This window comes from Buteo buteo, chromosome 7, assembly GCF_964188355.1.
Source record: "Buteo buteo chromosome 7, bButBut1.hap1.1, whole genome shotgun sequence".
In the NCBI taxonomy this organism is placed as follows: Eukaryota; Metazoa; Chordata; class Aves; order Accipitriformes; family Accipitridae; genus Buteo; species Buteo buteo.
This window is the reverse complement of record NC_134177.1, coordinates 30,086,902-30,102,899: the sequence shown is the minus strand read 5'-3', so window position 1 is coordinate 30,102,899 and position 15,998 is coordinate 30,086,902. Positions and strand designations below refer to the sequence as shown.

Genomic DNA, 15,998 nt, shown 5'->3' with positions numbered 1-15,998 from the left:
AATAAGAGTGTTACTTAAGCTCTAGTGGTACAGGCTGCAGCATTAGAGGGTTCTGTGTACAATGCTGTGATTCGAAATGAGGTTATCTTGCTGCATTTCAGCAGCAGAGCCATGTGCTTCGGAGTTAATACAGGGGATTCTGTGGTGCTGGTGTGTAGCTGTGTGACAAGCATGTCTCAGAGCTGAAGGTTTCACAGCAGGTAACGTATTTTGACTTTTTTTGTGTATGGGGAAAATGCCCAAAGGACGGGATGTAGTTGTGTATGTGTAATCTAAGAGGGTAGGAAAAAATAACAGCGTATTTTTCATGTTTGTCTTTTAATGTATAAAGTTCACCTTTAATTAGTACCCTTTAAAATTTTATTCCATTCCAAAGTTTTTAGGTAGCTTTTAAACTGTTGCTTTTTTGGCTTTGGTTATCTCTGTGAATGGATTTGAACCCTTATCTTCAGCTTTGCTATATAGTTTGCTGGGATGACTTGAGTTTTGTGCTCAGTTTCCCTCTTCTGATAAATGTGTTTGGGAAGGATGCCTGGAGCCTATGGAAAGCATATTGAGGGCTTAAGCAGTTAGCGTGCCAGGAGTTGTCCAGCTACTAACTCATCCTGAATCAGAGTGTACTGGTGTGATTTTCATTCCTCCTCTAAGTAGCTAACCAGAGTATTCCTCTATTTTAAGTATTTCACTTGGAGCTCTCTAACTGAGCTCATTTTACCAGGGAGCTGTGTGATGATGTGCTGGTGTGTTTTATTTCCTTTCCCCTATACATGCAACCTTTCTGCGTGCTTTCAAATTGTTTTTCTTAATTTGTTCACTTTAGGTCTATGAGCGCTTGTCCCTTTTAGACAAGAATTATTCACAGTAGTAGCAGCTGAAAATGGTATTGAAAAGAAGCTGGTTCAAAGACCTGTTCTTTGTTTACTGGCTGCAGCATTAACTAATGAAGAATGAAGTGTTTGAGCATTTATCTGTGCCAAGGCAGGTTCTAACTCAAGCCATTTCAGTATTTTATTTGATAGAAACTCCTGGTTTTTATTGCTGATCTGGAGACTAAGTTTGCATTTCCTGGTTAGTGACATCTCAGCTACACTATCAATGGATCACTGCATGCTGCTCTGAATTCTGCTTGTCCTAGTAGTTGCAGAGAGGCTGTACCAAGACCTGTTAGCCGAGCTCACCCCTAGTCTCTCACTGGGTATGCAGAGTCCAGCTGATTCAGCAGTCCTGGAGGTTAGAAAAGAGGGAGGATTGGGAGGATGGTTGTTAGGGGAGATTTTGCAGGCTTTCCCATGTGCTTGTATAGCGATCTGTGCTGTAACCTGATATGGGTGCTTCCCAGTTTATAAAGCATAGGTTATTAAAACAAAACGGTATTAAACAATGTACACTAAAAGCCTAGACAGTACCCTCTTCATCAGTGGAGAGCTCGGCTTCTGTTGCTGGATCATTGACTCACAGCCCTAGCTTCTATTTTGACATTTGATTCTTACAGCTGACCTCTGATTTTCTTTTCTTTTTCCCCTCTTCTGGAGTCCTTTTGTTGTAGTGAGTTCATATAATGTCTTGTCCTTTTGATACCAGTGGAAGAAATCTTAATGCAGTTTTCACTTTCGCAAGATCCAAGTGCATTTAATGTAGAATTCCCCAACAGGACTACACAACCTGTAAATTCCTTGTGCTCCCCTATAGATCTGTATAGCTCTTTGTGTATCCCATACTTAGAATTGCTTTACTGATCCAGATTCCTCCCCTCCAAGCTTCCTGGAGTTCAGTTCCAGGGTGTGACCACTGTCTGGTGGAAGGATGTTGCTCTCGGATTAGCTTGTTAACCCCTAGCCTTTTGACCTTTCATGTCTTATTCTATGGGGTTGGTTAGATTTATTACTGTAGTTTTTGTCAGATTTACTATATTTCATTTGATTTCTAAATAATTATTAGTTCCGTATTTATGACCACAAAGAGCTTTTATGGAACCTTCTGCTAAAACTGTTTTACCCACAACAAGGTACAGCACTCCAGATTTGTACCTGCCCTAGCGTGGCAAGACTATTTTACCATGTTTAAGTGACTGCAGATCTACACCCATCTTTTTTGCCACAGCTTACCTGAAGTCAGTGACTAGATAAGGTTGCTTGGTCCCTGGGGATCAGCTGCCTGTAAAGTTCCTTAGTAAGCATATATAAAGATAGCCTGTCAGTTCCACATGTGCTTTTTCATTTTGTTTTCTCCTTCTCAGTGCATTTGGTGCTTTTTGTAGTCAGTTACTTGTGTTTGGCATCAGCACCCTGCTCAAAGTTTTATAGTACGTACAAATAAAAACAGTCTGTGCCCTGAAGTTTTTACATTCTGAAGACACATGGAAAACAGAGAAATCCAGATGCTGAGGACTTTGGTATTTGGGATTCTTTAGTTGCTGTTTAGATAGTTTTGAATTATTTTGCTTTTACCTTGTACACAGTTCTTTTTGTATATTGGAAAGAAATGTCAGTGGACCAAAATTCTTGTTTCAGATATGCCACGCTGAATAACTGCCCCTAAGAATATGTCTTGATCGCAGCTGTAAAATAGGTTGCATTGTTCTTCCTCTGTCTATATCGAACACAGTTTGGAGCCTCCCTGTGCCGAAGGACACTTGCCAGCCTGACAGCTGAGTACGGTTGATAGTTGCCTTCAGTCTGGCTAATAGGGTCTTGTTTTCCAGATTAGGAAACTGGTTATATCAAGGGCCCTACTTCCAAATGGGGCAAGAGGCTTACGGTTCAGGAAAGGATGGGCCATTCCTGTGTTTCACATAGTGAGCAGTACTAGGTGCAGAACAAGGGATGCAGTTTGAAAGAGCTGACATCTGACATGATTGTTCTTAACTTTTTACTAGAGTCGTTCATGTTATCAGTATAGAAAGCATTTCATCTGTGTAGGCTGGCTCTCTGATCTCCTGATGTGGGTTACTGGATACAGAGACACCTCAGAGAAGTAATGCTGCACAAAAATACGACCGTGTCGTGCTGGTTTTGTGGGTGACTACTGTTAAATCGTTTGGCTGCTTTTTCTTATGAGGTGGGACTGTGTAAGCAGGAAGCAGTGAAGCACAAGGCTCTCCCTCTCATAAGTCCTTAATTAAAGTCCTCTGAGTTGTTTGAAACCATTCCCACTGAGGTCAGTGGCAAAACTTTTCTTCCATCAGTTCAGGATTAGGCCTAAACCCTGCACCCGTTTTGACAGGAGAAATCTAAGAACATATTTCTCTTTCTAAATGTCAGGTTTTAAAAGGGGATGAGTTGGGGCAAGGATTGTGTATTGCTTGCCACAAACTGAATTTTTTTTCTGCAGGAAGTCACTTTTCTTCAAGGCCAAGGATCAATAGTGAAATGCTAGAAATTGCCTAGGCCCTGCCTTTCAGCTGTCTAATCATGTTCTTTGCAGAGACACTTAAGACTCTGCTATCCAGTGTTGCTTTAAATTGTCAGTTTGTTCAGTAACCTTTTTTACACTGTCTTGTAATATGATAAAAGGGGGTCACTGTTGAAACTATTAACACATTATTTTAGGCTTGATCCAAGAAGATATATAATTTTTTCGCAGTGTTACCTGCCCATGGAGTGCCATGCCACAGGAAAGCACGCTGTAGAGAAACTCAGCTGGATAGAAAGCAGTCTGGATAGTTTGATAACAACCAATTTTTATATTTATCCTTGATAGGATGCATGTAATCAAACCTTATGATGTTTCAAGGCAGTAGCTTTTCCCATAGGATCCAATATGACACTAAAAATAGGTATAACTCTCTCTCTTTTTTTTTTTTTTTTTGTTATGGGAGAAGTAATTTCACTTTTGTCTTGATGAATTACATGCCTAGCAATCTGATCAGAGTGGATCTTCAATTAAAAAAGCTACAGAGAGGCTGGTGAGCAGAGATAACTGTTCAGCTACCCCCTTTTATTTCATTTGATGTCACTTTGCTGTCAGGTCCTTTCCCCAGTCAATTTTCTTCAGCTGCATTCCTCTGCAAGTAGCAAGTCCTTTGGCTGTAAAATTAAAATAGAGGAGGAGAAAGGTAGTGATGTCTGAATCATCTTATAAAGTCATCTTGATCTTATCTCCAGCCCTTTCCGCCCAAACCCACCAAACTCTTTACTGAGCTGTTGGCCTATAAATAGAACAGCTGCTCTCATGCAGAGTTGGGCAGCTCTGAACTAGAGGCTTGTTTTCTCTGAGCAGTGCGTGCATGCGAGAGCTTGCTTCTCACTGGCCTTTCATATCTGAGTTGTGTAGCTGTGAGGTTTGCTATTAGAGGCTGGCAAATGACATAAACTGCTACTTAGGGAGGGGCAAGGTGACCTCTGGGATTGTTGCCTTTTGGTTTAAAAAAAAAAAAGAGGGTTCTGTTTAAAAGAGGGATGGAGGAATGCATGTCTTGTGCAGAGGTGAGTGAGCCCTGCTGAGGTGAGGGGAGCCGCCTGACGTGCAGCACTTGGGAGCCGAGCGTGGCACGCGGGAGCTGTGGGAGCTGAGAGAAAGCAGAAGCGTTGTTTTCCTGTGAGTTACTGTTCTGGTGGTCTGCGCAAGAGCTTGAGTGACCAGAGTGCTGCTGACCAAGCTTGGGGAGTGCGGGGCTCTGGCTGACCCTAGTTTAAGGACGTGTCTGAATAAGTGTAGCAACAGAACTCTGGAGTCTCCTCCTGCAAATTGCTATTTTTTGATCAGACCCCTGACTGCCTTGATATCTTTGGGCTTTGCATCCTGGGAGTCTTCCCCAGGATTTTTAATTCCTCTCTGACTTCGGTTCAGGGCTTTGAAGAGTTCAGTAGCTACTTTTTCTGTCTTATTTTTTAATTATGTGTGGTTTTGTCCAAGGAATGCAAAAGATCATTCCATGTTTCTGTCTTAATCTGGAAATCTCATGCCACTTTCCCATTTTCTTCCGTGTAAAAAGTGAGCTGCAGAAATGTGTGATTTCTTTAGCATGGTTATTTAGATGCTGTTGCTTTACATTTCTCTTTGATACTCAGGTGCTGGAGGTTAAACTGACTCATCAGGTAGACACATATATGTGTATATATATACTCTAGTAGGAGTCCGCAGAGTTGGGCAGTGTTGTTTGTTCTACTTGGCAGATGGGAGATGGAGACATGCAGAGTGAAAATTGCTTTATTTGGATCTTGTAAAAAGTCTGTGGCAGAGTAGGAGCCTGAATGCACCTTTCCTGGTTCCAGATGAGTGTCTTCAGTTCTGGCCTTGCCTTCAGGGTCGTTTCAGCAAGGGATGCTGTTGGGTCAGTCACTGAACGCCATTTTCTCTTACAGTGAAGCTTCAGATTAAGATCATGGCTGAGTTTCAGATTCTTTGCGTAGTACCAGCTCTAAGTTAGTTTAACATCTTGTTTCTGGGTATCACTATAGTGTGTTTAACTTCCGGACCCTATAGCCAATCCCAGATGCCTTATGGCTTCTTAGAGTGTATTCCTACTGCTGTGTCCCTGCTGTGACTTGGGGAAGATGGGTGCCAAGATGTCCTTCAGCAACCACTTCAGAGTTGTGGGGTGCTGATGTGGGAGATGGGCATTTTTTAATACAAGATTAGTCTTCAATCATGCATTTTCATTATCTCTTTTCATTCTGCTGGAAATACTGTGGAGTTCAGCGATTCCTGGTTGAACCAGGCACGCTGAGTTGGTGTTTGCCTGAGCACCGACAGGTATTTCTGCCAGTGTGCAGGTGGCTTTGTGAAACAGAACACTGTGAAACCGTGAGGTTTGGAGTTCGCTAGCCTCAGACTCAGCCAGGTTCCAGGCTGCAAGGTAGATGATGTTTCTTTTGGAGGAGATAAGGGAGCTTTTGCCCTTTTATCTTTCTCGCTGCAGTGGAGGATGGTATACAGCGGCTCCTATGGCCAGGCCAGCAGATCTGGGGCTGTGTGGGTTTCCCAGCTGGTTTATAAGTAGAGGCATCACTGTGATGGTCCAGGCCCTATGATCTCTCAGGCCAGTTTGAGGATGGCTCAATCTAGCAAGAGAGAAGCATGTATTGTCAGACGGATGTTTCTTCTTGTAGTCAGCATTATTTTCCAAGTGCTTTTTGAGGAAACTTTGAGCTTGGCAAGGGCCAGTGTGTGTGGAAAGTATTGAAATCTGCAGCTGTTTCAAAAAGGAAAGACCCACATTAGAAATATATATAGCATTTATAAGCAAGTTCATTGCCCTGGAAAGGATTTCTAAAATTAACTAAACCCTGTGGATCAGTAAGAGTATTTATTTTGTGCTCTGCAGTAGCCTGGCAGCATACATTTAACACTGTCTTTGTGAATTAATTGATACTCATCCATGACCTGACTCTGTTATAAACCTGAGTTACACTGAGACCTGTGATATGTTAAAGCTGTGTCATTTTCCTGGCATCAAGATACAGAATAACCTGTCTTACAATATTGTTGGACTATTTGTTTCCTGTATTTTAACTGTGTGTTTATCCCATTGGGCTCTCTCAGAAGAAGTGGATTCCCAAGGGCTGTTTCTTGGGGAGAGAAATAGGTTTCTTGTGGTACTGAGGCATGACATAGCACTATTTGCAGTTCCTAGGCAATACCCTCAATCAGTAATTTGGGCATGAACCCTCAGCTCTGACTTTTCTGCCTTTTGTCTTTCTAAGCTGCAGTTTTTGAGATTATTTTCATGTAGCTGTTGATATTCAAAATCTGTCCTCGCTGAAGGAATCAAATGTATTTGATGAAGTAGAATGAAATGCATGTGGATTAAATACATACCCCTATGTATGCATAGTATGTGAGTGAGCATATGGGACTGTGTATGCTGGTATGTCAGTCTAGTTATAAAGCAGTTAAAAAAAAAAAAAGGCAGTGTGCATAGTCAGTTTTGGCACTCCAGCCCTGGGAAATGGCAGCCAGCCAGAGAGTACTGAGGCAGGGCCAAGACTATCTGAAGAATACCAAATGCTGAAGTTGGATGTAGCTCCTTCCTCACTTTAGTTTCACTCTTCACGCTATGGGCCTGCAGCTTGCCAGCTCTGTGCCAGGTAGATGCTGGTAATTTCACAAGGCAGAACTGGAGATAGGGACAGGTATACTGTGGTGTGTATGTGCTTGTAATCAAATGCCAATTAAATGAAAGGCACAATTACCTGCGACTAAAATCTGACCTTAGTGAGTTTAACTGTTATGCTTCCCGAGTCACTGTTAAGACTTTGAAATGCTTATTCAGTCATAAGTTATTTTATCTTCTTTTGGTATCATGATAGCACTGGAGACAAGGATAAAACCACACCCCAGTGTGGATTATGGATTGTGATGGTTTAATCTTGTTAAATTTGCTTGCGTATGTTGGATGAATTTGTTAAGCACTTCCAGCAGAGGGCACTAAGATTATTGATCTCAAACTCCAGTCTTTTTTGGTACGGATATATAGTGAGAGAGCATAAAAGATGCCTGTTAAGTAAAATGTATGCTTCACCCCTCTCCCCTCCTTGTTTTGTAGACTATCATAAAAGAGGGGATGCTGATGAAACAGACCAGCTCCTTCCAGCGCTGGAAGAGACGATATTTTAAGCTGCGAGGACGAACGCTCTACTATGCAAAAACTGCTAAGGTAAGGTCTTGACAATACATACGAGTCCAAGGGAAGAAAACAAGTGGTGGAGCTTTGGAAGCAGATGTGAGTCTGTGAGAAGGCTCTGTAAGCCCCTGTCTTCAGGTTTTGTAGCTACTAGAAGATCCCTGTGTTTTGCCTCACACTTGGAAATCCTTGTAAAGTAAAGCATCATGTGGACCTGTGATACTGATTTTTCTACATTTTTTTCCCCCTTGGTACATTTTAGTAGGGAATGGGCTGTGAATCAATAGAAGCTGAAAAAGAAGGGTTAAAATATGAATGAAAAGAGGAAATGGAGAAGACAAGCAAGGCTAGAATTTATCAAATCAGAGCTGCCATGCATCTGGTTTAGCATGTTTCTAGTCAACGAGATATAAATCTGTCTCCTTTCACAAGAACAAAGCCTACAATTATTTTTTTTTTAAATAATTCCATAATAAGACTAAAGTAATCGTGGTCACTGACTGAAGACAAGGCAAGTGTGAGCCCCAGTATGTAGAACTAGACTTGCGAGTCCTTCATGTTGGTTCTGGGCCTTTCCTTCAGATCACAAAAGGCAGTGATGGACTGTGCTAGGCAGACATACAGGCATGTCCCACTGGGTCTGCTGCTTATACATTGGATTCAATAATTCATTGGGGTTTTGAATTTTTTCTTTCCAGTCCATTATTTTTGATGAGGTGGATCTGACAGATGCCAGTGTGGCAGAATCCAGCACTAAAAATGTCAACAACAGCTTCACGGTAGGATTTTTTGCCTTATTTTCCATTCTTCTTGCATCTTTCCCCCACATCTCTCCTCCTTTGCAGAGTTTAAAAACATCTGAACAATCTTCACAGCCTCTTTCACCAAACAAAAAAAATCCCTACAGTTATTTTTCCTTACAAAATCATAATTCATCTCCATGCACATGGGAAAAACCTTGGGTTACTATGTATAGTGCTAAAACTTTACATTCAGGAATTTTCTTACCTGTAAGCTGGGAGGATTTGATAAAACCCATTTACACAGTGGGACAGAAAACATTGTTCTGCTGAAGGAGTTAGGGATGATGTTGATGTTTATGCTGGAGATCTTGCTAAAGGAATTTAGTTTTCCCTTCAGGCCTTAAAATATGTAAACTTCTTTCTCTGACTTTATTTGTATGTGGCTGTACGTGTGTTTATATATGCACACAATATATAGTGGCAAAGCAAAAGGAGGAACAAAAAGAAGTCGCACAGAAATAACTGTGGAATTGATTTAGGATACTTGTTAAATGTGGAATACGTGCTAAATATTTGGAATCTGGAAATGTGGTGGTGTCAGTGCTTCATTTTCTCCAGGCTTAGTAACTGGGAGAAAAAATGATTATATTTCTCAGGCACAGGTGTTCTGCAAACTCCATTTTGGGGGAAATGCCTGGTGTGCAGAAAAAAGCTGTTAACAGCAGCCATGCAGTGTGAGTGTCAAGCAGCATTGCTGTTAGCCAGCTCCAAAGCTCACACTAACCTCCATGCAGCCTCCGAAGGGCTCAAAAGGGAGGAGAGAGGAGAGTGTGGAGAAAGGAGGCAGTGTTGGTCTCAGGCAAGATGAAGGGGGGAGCAATGCAGGTGGAAGGAGGAAGCTGATCCTGTAGCATGGTGACCAAGACTGAGCAGTGTGCCTTGTGCTGCAGCAGTAGTGACCCACTGCTTTCAACATCTAGCAAAGGTTGTTTCTGTTAATGTAGCTGTAGCTTTTTGCTTTGCAGTACCTGCGCAAAGCAGCTGTGGTGTCCACCCTATGTCCAGATGAAATTCCAACACTTTGTCAAAGTTTGAAAACACTTTCTGCATCCATAATTGGACAAGTAGGAGGCATATCTGGGTCTGATAGTAAATATCGATATCAGGTGTTGGCGTGCATACACAGAGAGAAGGATTCTGCAGTGATTTCAGTAGGGGATACATTTTCAAGAATGCAAAGTTATTTACCTTTTAATAAAGCATTTTTTTCTTGGGTCTTGCTTCAGTTTTTCCATATGTAAATAAAAACTGATTTTTCAGGTAAACAAATGTACTGTTACTGTTTTGCTTATTATAGTTGGAAGAGACCTAATCTCCCTTAGGGACACTATTGGCAAGGACGGGAGGAAATAGCGTGTTTGCTCTCTCAGATTGCCCCATCTGAGTCCAACAGTGAAGAGTTACTTCCATGACTATGGTATCAGGCTCTGTCAGTCCCTGCCTTCCCTAGAGGGTAAAAAGTATAGGATTACTTTGACACTCGCATAGCAAATACAGCTTGCACTATCTCCAGCTGATCACTGTATCATGGGGCTCAGGTAAACTTCAAGAAAAACATTTCTCCTCTTAATTTCTATCTACTCTTTCTGACATGGCTTACAGAGGGGGTTGACTGTGGTTTACCATGAGCTATAAAAATACTTAGAAAATCAGAAGGTTGCCTAGTCTTGCTGCTGTTTGGTCTGCCACATCAGTGCTTTGGATTCCTTGCAGTCTTGCAATTTTCTCTTGGTTTTGTTTGAGAGCACTCTGCTTCCTCCCTGTATCTCCCCAGCTTGGTTCCTTTCTAAAATTCAGAGTTCTTCAATGCATTTTTTTTCCTGTTTCAGATCAGTGGGACTGAGTTTTTTATCCTAAATCAAATATCAGTGGGATTGAGTTTTTATCCTAAATGGAAAACATCCAACTTTTGGTGTTGTATAGCAGAGGCAGTTATTCTGGAGTTTTAGATGTTCTGGTTTTCTTCTTGTTTCTGTGTTTTCTTCAATGGAGACTGGTAGTTCTGGATTTATGAAAGAGTGGTTTCTTTCTGAGGAAACTCATCCTCTGTCCAGGCATCTGTACTGCTTAATGTATAGATTCTGCAAGTCAGGTTGTGTGAATGACACTCCGGAGGTACTAACAAAGGAGGCGGGAAACAAAACCAGTAGATAAACCCCTTAGAGGAGCAGTGTGGATCCAGAGCAAAGAGGTAGTAAGGGGTGACCAGTCAAAGGAGAAACTGGTGAAAGGGCAGTGAGGAGCGTGGGGAGGCAGCACCATGAGAGAAAACTAGAGCATGGAGCCAACAAAGGTTATGTTGCATAAATAGAGGAATAAGGTTAAAAAATACAGCTGCCAGTAAACCTTTTACATAGGACATAAGTCTGACAGCTAATTTCTTTGCTGTCAGCAGGCGGGAGAGCAAGAAAGTGAGTGTTAAGATGCAGACCTCTTCCTCTGAAGAGCGTGTAATACAGGTTCCACTGTTGCTTACTTAGCATAGATTTCTTCAGTAAGTATATCCTGTTTGCAACAGGGACAGTTTTCGGGACTGCTACCCAGAGTTAATGTATATGTGACTATAGAATGGGCTGGGAGCATGTGACTAGGGACATCTTTGAGCTTAAGATGTTGTACAGCTCCATCCCCTGAGAGATGTAAGGAAAAGCTTTATGTTTAGCTATTGTTCCTTTAGGTTAGGCAGTGTGGCTGCAGAGTTATTTAGCAGGAAGCCTCTGGGAACAAATCATATAGCAGCCCCACACCAGGCCTCTCTCCTCTCAGGAGGATGGTAGATGTAATATTTGCTGGTTCTGTCACATCTCTGCCATCTCTGTCCTTGTAAGTTATCTGTCTACAAGGTAAATTCTTTTGCGATGTCTGGGCTGTGAGTGACTGGTTCTTTCTATGTATACCTGGTATATAGATCTCTCACCAATGGATTTTCCTAGGGCTGCTGTCTTTCACAAGGTCTTAGAGAGGATCTGCTGTGGTACAAGCTTAATGATAACCATGTTGTCCTGGTACTTCAGACCCATTTATTTTAGAGAGAGTGGTCAACTTTTAACCTGGATGCTTGCCATCAGTGTGTGCCTACATTTGTACTCCTTATGAAATAGAGATCAGCAGCATTGGATGGGTGAGGTCAAAGCTTGACCCTGACTTCTGGGCAGAGCTTTCCCAGCCATACCCTCAAAACCTCTTGTGATATCTTAAAAGCAGGTGATTTGGGATCACACTGGGCACATTGGGTATTCCCAGTGAGACTTCAGCTGTTTCCACAAACGGTTTTTTCTTGCACAGTGCAATTTCACAGTAACTTGATTTGTTGATGTGCCCGCCTAGTGCATTAGCCTGCGGTTGCTTTAGGAGCATTAAAACAAAATACACAATGAGGATGAGTTCCATACTCCGAACCTAGAATAGTTTTTTCTTTAGATCATGCCAGGAAGCCTGGGTTTTGGAGATACTTCTCTCAAAATGACTGCTTTACCTGTGTCATAGACCTCAAACATCCAGCATGCCCATTCTCCCCTGCGAAGCCTGTAAGGTTTGGGGGGGGGCACCAATTGCTCTATTGTCTGTTGCTTGGGCCAACTCTTTGCCACCACAGCTATCCCCTCAAGAGTCTTTGAAAGGACTTTGGGTCATCTCCTTAGGCCCGTTTTGGTAAATGTTTTTTGTGGTGAACTAATTCTTACTCCTCAGGTTGCTGTGTTGGTGAAGATCTGCTCTTTTCTAGAAGGTGCCAACTGAATTAAGCCTACTGCCTTCAGTGTAAGTGGCAGAGATGATGGAGTGAGTCCTTACTGGTTCACTGACCCTTTCCTGCCTTGTGCAGGACTTGTATAAAGCTAAAGGGGGAAAAAATCTAAAATGTGTGTTCTTTAATACTAATAAAAAACACCTGTCATCAACAGGAGAGGGCCTGGGAAGGACATAAGATCTCTCCATGTACATATTTTGTGTTCCAATATGATTCTCACATGGTGCTTTTCTAAATGTTTTCCAGTTATTGCTAGCAAATGGTGGTGTGGCCTTTCACCCTCATTCATGTAACGTGAATTACAACATTCACTTTCATTCTTATTCAGAGCTTTGACATCCCATAGGAGAAAGCTTGTCTCCGTGGAGAGAGATGTGTGCAGTCTGATTTCTTCTTTCTGACGCTTTAGTGCAAGTGAAGCTTGGTCAGAGCATGTTGTTGAGTGCCAGGAGCCATGCTCTTGACCCCTCCTCCCTAGTTAAAGGCTATTCTGCTGGAAGAGGTGGAGCTTGAACTCCTGAGCTCCTGTAAACCCTTTTCTGTTGGGAAGTACCTCTCAGCTCAGCCACAGACAGGAAACAGCATATTATTACAGTCAGCGCCTGCCTCTCTGCTTCACTGCCATCAGAAGGAAACTTATCCCAGCTCCTCCTTAAGCAGACAGCTAATAAGCTTGTGGCAAGTGGAACATAGTTCAGAAAGACTGGCTACAGAGGAGACTAATCCTATTAATCGCATGTCAAGCAACCTGTTTAGTTTTTTTTTCTAAGAGAGTAGGCTGCTCTGGACACTAGTTTAGAAGAAGATTGCACGTGAAAGGTAAGAGCAGGAGTCTGAGTTTTCGGGACTAAGCATTGAGAAACATGACACCTGTGCCAGCATAACAGATCATCAGGAGCTCAAGTTCTTCAGAGTAAGTTTGCTACAAGCTCCTACTGTTCAGGTGTTCTTTCCTGTGTGGATTTATGTAGATAAGTTCTCCAGAATTGGGGTAAAGGGAAATGTGCCTGCAGTGCTGTAATGCTGCACCCATTAGATAAGAAATACTGTTTATTAACTGATGATTCACCCTGACCAATGTCACAGGAGAGAGGAATTATTGAGATTAGACTAGTACCTCTCAGAGCACTTGCATGACTGGAGGCGACAATGGTTGTGGTAGGTTGAGGAACCCGGAATTGCTGGTGCTACTGAATGAGAGCATGCTGTCATCTCTAAGAAGCATGGATGTCATTCTTCAGCTGTACCGAAGCCTGAGGTGTGCTACAATTTTTTTAGAGCCTTGTTACTTAGTACTGACTTTATTCAGCAGCAAAGATGCCAGTTTCTGTCTTGTGAAATTTTATGTGACTTGTCTGATCTTGTTCAGACTGTATATTTTTGCTGTATTGTCCCAGGGCTTGTTGGCATTGTGGAGAAATAACATGCATCTTCATTTGGGGGTAATTAACCTTTCCTAAAAACACAGGGCAAAGTGCTTGAACTTTAACAAAAGGTAAAAAAGTGCTGAGGGTGCTTCCTGATGGGGAGAGTATGTTGTTGATGTCTGCAAATTCATTTCACAATGAAGTGAAAGTGCTTTTGCCTCTCCTGTAACTTCATGTCAAGTTGAATTATTTGTACTAGTGCTTTTAAGTGAAAATATATCCTTTTTGGCAGAGAAGGCAGTGAAGTCTTCTCTGAAGAGTTTGGTTTTGAAAGAGTGGCTAGAGCTGCTGAAGCCACATGTCAGGCAGAAAGTCTGCTGCTCGTGTCTAGCACAGGAGCTGTGTGCCTGTAAGGCACTGTTGAAGCAAGAGGAACCCAGATCAGAGGTTATTTGTGCTGGTTTGAAACACAAGCTTTGAGAAAGAGCATGTGGCTTATTTTTATGAGAAGAAGGAATATAAGAACTTCTGTTACAAGCTGTTTGCAGAAGGTTAGGCTTGATCTTCAAGCTTGGGCTGATAAAGATCAGGGAAATCTGTGTGGTTTGACACTTGCACAGATTCCCCAAACTGCCCCGTGTGGCCTCAGCCCTTCGGTAAAGATGGGCTTGAACGTATGATGCAGGGAGTCACTGGGCTTCCCAGTGAGCGAGGGGATCTTCCTCCCCTGCTTCCTCACCACGGGGGTGAGGGACCCAGAGGGAAGACATCAGCTCTCAGAAGTGGGCAAAAAGACTTACTAACCTGGGGATGTAGTTACTCAGGAGAGTCGCTGAGTGTCCTGGTTGTTCACCTTGCTCCTTCGTACACCGTCATGGATTGCCTTGTTAAGGTTTGGAGAAGGGAAAGATTAGAAAAGAGGGACTTGTGAAAGGGATGGTTCTTCCCTCCTCCTTTTTAAATTCTCTACTCTAAATTGGACAAAATTAGAGTGCATATTGGAAAGTCAGGCTTTACTGGGGGTTGTTGTCTCTTCCACACACATGTGTATACACGTTCAGGTATTGTACACTCTCTGCTAGTGCTCTTACTCTGTTTATATTGGCAGGTGTCAGAATTTCCTTTATAAGCAAGTGAAAATATGAGTAGAGCCATGAATTGCCATGTCCAGAATCACTCTGCTGTTTTTCCCCCCTCCCTTCATTAAGTTCAGTTCAGTCCCCATTTCCTGTCAGTTTCAAAATACTTTGCTATTTTAGTAGTTTGTAATCCAGACTTCAGTGCAGTTTTTTCTGCTTGAGAAAAGGCCCTTTGGTAAACAGACCATTCTGAGTCACTATTAGTCATTGAAAATAGTCATTTAAAATCCTTTCATGTCAAGGATTTTTAGGACTCTTAATCCAGCCTCCTGCAGGAGCTGGTCATTAGTCTACTCACACAAAAGAAGGAAAAATCTGGAGAAAAACCATCGAAGAGAGGATAAACATGGAAGAAGAGTTAGAGAGTCTGGAAGAAGTTGCTGTGGGTGGAGAGATCTGGCTGTTGCTACTGTATGTTACAGAATGATCCCAGTATACGCTAGGTTTTTGAGAAAGATGAAGCTACTGTAAGAGAAAGAGGTCAGACTGAGCTTTGTGAATTTTACTGTGAGACAGGATAGATAGAGAGCTGGGAAGTAAAGGCAACTGTTTGTGAAGAGCTTTTGTTTCCCTAGAGGGAAGTTTACTGCTTTGAAAATAGTGTCTGTTACTGCCCTTGTGCCTGAACAGTAGGAGCTTTTGTTTGATAATCTCTTTGCTCTTTGTAACCTTTGTGCTGTGTTGGTGTTTTATGTACCTTCCTGAGCAAGACTGCAGATTCCAGTGTCTTCTCCCCCTTCCAGGTGAGGACACAAAGGCAGAACAACCTGTGGTAAACAGGAGGCCATCTGAGAACATGATGGGTTTAGTTTTACGTAGGGGTCTCTCTAGAAGGAAGAGACATCTTTTTATGCACATCTTTAATCTGGTCATTTTGACAGGCAGGGAGAGGCTTGCTAATATTATTTGCAGAAATGAGGTCTCCCTACTTGTGGTGCTTGTCATGGTTTCACTGTCGTGGTGTGTGAAACAGGACTTGTCTTTGCCTAGTGACCCAGTATGGAAAGCTACTGGGTTCATCAAGCTGTTGAAAGCTATTAATTTCCTTTTGTGCTAGCTACCAGCCTCTTTCCAACACAGCTGAGGTTAGGGGGCTGTGAGGAGCTGTTACTAGCAATAAGCTGTCAGTAACAGGTCATTTTCCTACTGTGGACAATGTTTTCTGTTGCTCAGTCCTGTGATTTTTTTTTTTAGCTGCTAGCCTTGATGTGTATGAGCCCCCTGAGACAGCAGCTCTACCACTGGGGAATGTTGACCTGCCCCTCTGTTGTTCATGGTTTTGCTTCTGTTTGAGTGAGTAGGAAGGTTTCTCTGGAGTATCCTTTACCTTCCCAAATGTGCTGCCCTTTCTGAACAGGGTAGTTCTGTTTGCCAACT

The 15,998-nt window shown here is 42.4% G+C and overlaps 1 protein-coding gene across 9 annotated transcripts in view; it reads left to right on the top strand.

The window, feature by feature from the left end:
- Positions 1-15,998, top strand: part of DGKD (diacylglycerol kinase delta) — a 72,232-nt gene that overhangs the window by 18,903 nt on the left and 37,331 nt on the right. For 4 of the 9 annotated variants that reach the window (XM_075032049.1, XM_075032044.1, XM_075032041.1 and 1 more), the window contains exons 2-3: positions 7,487-7,597; positions 8,263-8,343. In XM_075032049.1, coding sequence (XP_074888150.1) covers positions 7,505-7,597; positions 8,263-8,343 — 174 coding nt within the window. In that variant the 5' untranslated portion in view covers positions 7,487-7,504. Of the gene's footprint in view, positions 1-7,486; positions 7,598-8,262; positions 8,344-12,696; positions 13,029-13,355; positions 13,374-15,014; positions 15,033-15,998 lie in introns of those variants that run through there. The other 5 variants (XM_075032043.1, XM_075032045.1, XM_075032046.1 and 2 more) reach the window with 5 other exon arrangements.